Below are 4,411 nucleotides of genomic sequence, written 5' to 3' on the forward strand. Positions count from 1 at the left end.
TATATATATATATATATATATATATATATATATATAAACATATATAAACATTAAAAACAAATTTTTTAAACAAAAAAATTGAATGTTTATTTTTTTTTTAAACGTTTTTTATCAACCCTGTTTTCCTCATTCCGGCGTGGCGCAATGCTTCGTTCGCATTCTTCAACTTTCCAATGATTTTAAACAAACTTTTTCAGCAGCAAAAAATTCGAGAGTTTTTCAATAGTAAAAATTCAATTCTTCCTTGATAAATTGGTGCCGCACTTTTAATCTTAAAAACTAGAGAAAACAGTGATTTATTGAAAAAAAACTTATTATTTTGATTCCTAATAATCGGAAGGTAATCTTTTTTTTTAAATTCGTAGAAAAATGTCAGATTTCGAATGCTTCACACAGCTATTTGATATGCATATTAACGAAATTATTTCCATTTTTTTATATGGAAAAAAATACCAACTTTTTAAAGTCGTTTTATAATAGTTTAATTGCAAAAAAATCGTTTCGTTGTTAAGTGTATGTGATAGTGCAACTCTTGAAGAAGCAAAATCCCTGTAAATTGCTGTGCGACTGTTCAAAGATGAAGAAATTAAGTTTTCCGCAAACAGATTTTTAGTAAATAAATGGCTTTTTGCAAAAATTAATGAACATTTTCAGTTGTCTTGATTTGTTCATCATTAAGACTATATTTTACGAGAGGACTACATTTTACGAGAATTTCAAAGCTTTGCGTTTAAATCTCAATGAACAGAGAGCGATTGAAAAAAAGGCCTTTTTCGATGTTTTTTAAAATTTTTTTTACTGAATTAATAGATTGATCTTAGTGTTCCATGTCTCATTTTGTATTTCGAATACATACATTTTTTTATATCGATTTTTTTTCATACAATCAATATCTTTCGTTTTATAAATGAAAAACGCTTTTTGCTATTCTATTCGATTACTATTCAATTTTTTTTTCGCCTATTTTCTTCACAAGTCTTCTCGAGTCTCAAACATAAGCATTTCTTTTCTAATGATCTTTCGAGACTTTCTTCTTTGAAAAGAAATGCTGGTTTATAATTTTTTTCCGATAAAATTCTTCTATTGAACTATTCTTGTTACTCGAATGTTTATGAAGGAGAAGTATACTATATAACGTGCATGAAAAATCGTAAACAATTAAATATTTCATAAACGTTGCGTTTTAACATAATTTATACTATTAAGGGAAGAAATATACCATTACTACAATTTATTAAAATTTTTATGTTGTTTATGCCCGCGTTTTATTGATGCCTAGGGCCGAGATTGCTGAGAAAGCATTTTCGATTGCTTGAAACAAGCTACTAGTGGGAGAAGGAGCTCGCTGTCTCGTTTACTTTCGGCGTGCCGTAGGCGAGCACACGGACATGGGTTCGTGCTTGTTGTGTGTTACAACGCCGCACCACAATAAATGGCCGAATCTAGGCGTGGAAAAGTGATGTTTTGATAACGAAATTTATGTTGCATTCTATTTCGTTATTATTATTTGCCTAAGTGAAAATGTGACTTGTCTCGTACTTATCAAAATCGTAATTATCGATGAAAACAAAAGTTATTTTGGAATTTTATATGTAAAAGCATATATTTTATTCGTTTCAACAGCTGTCGAACCGTGTGTTTCTGCCCGAATATAGGTTCACTTTACGTACCTTTTACGTACCATTTACTGACTGTCAAGGGAAGAAAGGACAAGTTTTCATTGATTTTTACAAGTGTTTTAAAGTGATCTCATCATTTCGTTTCATTCAAATTGTCTTTATTTAAAAATGGCACTGACAATGTAATATAAATTAACGTGTCATTTCTCGTTTCTGACGTCACGATTCCAATATGGCCACTGCGACTAATCAGGAGCCTTAAAAAAATATTTATTTAACGTTTATCTAATTTGTTTAAATGTGAGCGTGGTGTAGCGTCAGTGCACGAGACTGCTATGCCAGAGATCCCGGATTCGATCCCAAGCAGAACTGAAAAATTTTTTGAACGTTCGTAGCTCCTCTCGGCAGGAATTTGATACGAATTTGACTATCTGCACAGATTTCTAGTTTAATGAAATTTATTACTTCTGATACAATGTTTTTGCCTTTGTATCGACTTTGGCTGCGTTCAACAGAAAAAATAGTTTTGTAATTGTTGTACAATAAAATTCTTGATTGTTTAAGATTGATTTATACATTTAGATCTGGTGAGGAATTAAGAGCAAGACTAATCATATTAAAGAATTATATAACAGTAAAGCTTTGTAAAGCTGCTTTTTTTGCTGAACGCAGTCTCTCACACATAATAAACATCTCACAGCGTTCATTTGTATACGTGATCTTGTTCGTTACGTATACGAATTAATTAATCAGTTAAACAATTAATTCTAAGAAAAATTTTGTACATTTTTATAGAGTGTTTCTCTTTGAATTTATTGTGTAGTTATGGAGTGCAATGGATAAGTCTCCTTAAATGATTTTTTCTGCATTTCATTATAACTATTTTCTTCAATGAGCAATTTTTTTCGCTTCAGTTCTCGCTTAGTCAAACAATTAATTGACGGTTACATACTTCAGATTTGATAAGAGACTTTTTATGCTGCAGTCTGTTACTAACTACTCATGATAACCATCTGATAGTTTAAAATTTACTGATGTAGCAATATAACGGAAGATGACTTGAAGTGAGCCGAAACGTTCGTTATACTTATGTGAAACGTTAAACACATTATGTTTGAAAATATAATCGCATTGATTACCGTGCATTAATTATTAAAGCTTTCAATTGTCCGCTTTTTAATTAATTATTAGTTTAATATCTCAAGAGTCCATCTATATTTTTCTTTATTTATTTTAATTAACTTTAACTTAACGCAATTGACAGAAAAGTAAACTTATACTTAACCTTGCATGAAATAAATATACATAATATTTTTCTAGATTTTCCGAGTATATAAGAATTATGGATGATAAAGAAACATGTAGATCATGGAACGATATTGATTCCAGTGAAGAAATTGTTATTTCTGGTATTGCTGGTAGATTTCCTTGTTCAGATAATATGAATGAATTAAAAGAAAAGTTATTCAATAAAATTGACCTTGTAAGGTCAAATCATAACCGATGGCAAACAGGTGATTAATTCATATTTATTAGGGTAATTGATATTTTAACAATGTTTGAAATTTAATCAAGACATCCCCTAAAATGATTCAGTATCTAGAAATTATAACTTGATGTTCCAGGCATCTATTTTGCATATTTAACCCTTCGCCATTAAATTAATTCGTTATAAATCTTTTCAGAACATGCTGTAAAATATAGGTACAATTTAGACAATCGATTGCCTAAATCATCTCCTTTGAAAGTATCATGTATAAAAAAATAATATTAGATTTTTTCAGATTTTTTTGAACAATTATCGTGCCCCTAGGGCACGGTGCAAGCGGAAAAAGGCGTTTGTGGACAAAATTCGGCCGATATTCTAATTCTTAATCAATTTTAAAGTTTCTTTTTAATTTGTTTGAAATTGAATAAGCCATAAGCCTATTTTAAAATTTTAAAATTTTTATTTTAATTTGCTCGATACTGAGCTAAAAACCCTTTTTAAATTTTGATTACGATCAAAGTAAAAATTGTCGATCCAATGAAGACAGCAAAAAAACTTAATTATATGGTAACGAATATTGGTCTGCAATTTTTAATTGAACCGTAATCAAAATTTAAAAAGGGTTTTTAGCTCAGTATCGAGCAAATTAAAATAAAAATTTTAAAATTTTGTTAAGAATTAGAGCGTCGATCGAATTTTGTTAAAAGTGTTTTTTCGCATATTCATGCCTCGATGGCGTGGATTAAAATTGTTTAAAAAATTGAAAAAATATGATATTATTTTTTTTTTAACTTTAACGACTTTATATTAGGGAATGTCCCAATTAAATTTCAAAAGTTCTTAAAATAACAATTACTTTAATGATTATACATTATATTTTTATAATTACACCTATTTAGTTAAGATAGTCACTAAGTATATGTCACTCTTTTTGTCATACTATTTATTTATCAACAAAAAAGTATGCCTCAAATTAAATTCATGATAATCAAAAACAAACATAAAATCCTTAAGTGAATGAATATATCTATTTTTATATATCTATTTTTAGAGCATATAGATATTCCACGCCGTATGGGAACAATTAATAATATAGAAAAATTCGATGCGGATTTTTTTGAAGTTTCTTTTGAGCAAGCAAATATATTTTCACCTGAAGTAAGAATGTTATTGGAACATTCTTATGAAGCAATTATCGATGCGGGAATCAATCCAAAGCAATTACAAGGAAAAAATACTGCCGTAATTATAGGAACATCATATAATGAAACACAAATAAATTTCCTTTATAAGAATCTTAAGG

The 4,411-nt window shown here is 28.8% G+C and overlaps 1 protein-coding gene across 1 annotated transcript; it reads left to right on the forward strand.

The window, feature by feature from the left end:
- Positions 1–2,961: 2,961 nt before the first annotated feature.
- Positions 2,962–4,386, forward strand: LOC105625265 (fatty acid synthase-like; the record flags this gene model as incomplete). Its single annotated transcript, XM_012206604.1, has 2 exons — positions 2,962–3,133; positions 4,160–4,386. Coding segments are annotated over exons 1-2 (399 nt in total), but the record flags the coding sequence as incomplete, so codon positions are not given.
- Positions 4,387–4,411: the final 25 nt, after the last annotated feature.

This window comes from Atta cephalotes (genome assembly GCF_000143395.1).
Source record: "Atta cephalotes unplaced genomic scaffold scaffold00534, whole genome shotgun sequence".
Lineage (NCBI taxonomy): Eukaryota > Metazoa > Arthropoda > Insecta > Hymenoptera > Formicidae > Atta > Atta cephalotes.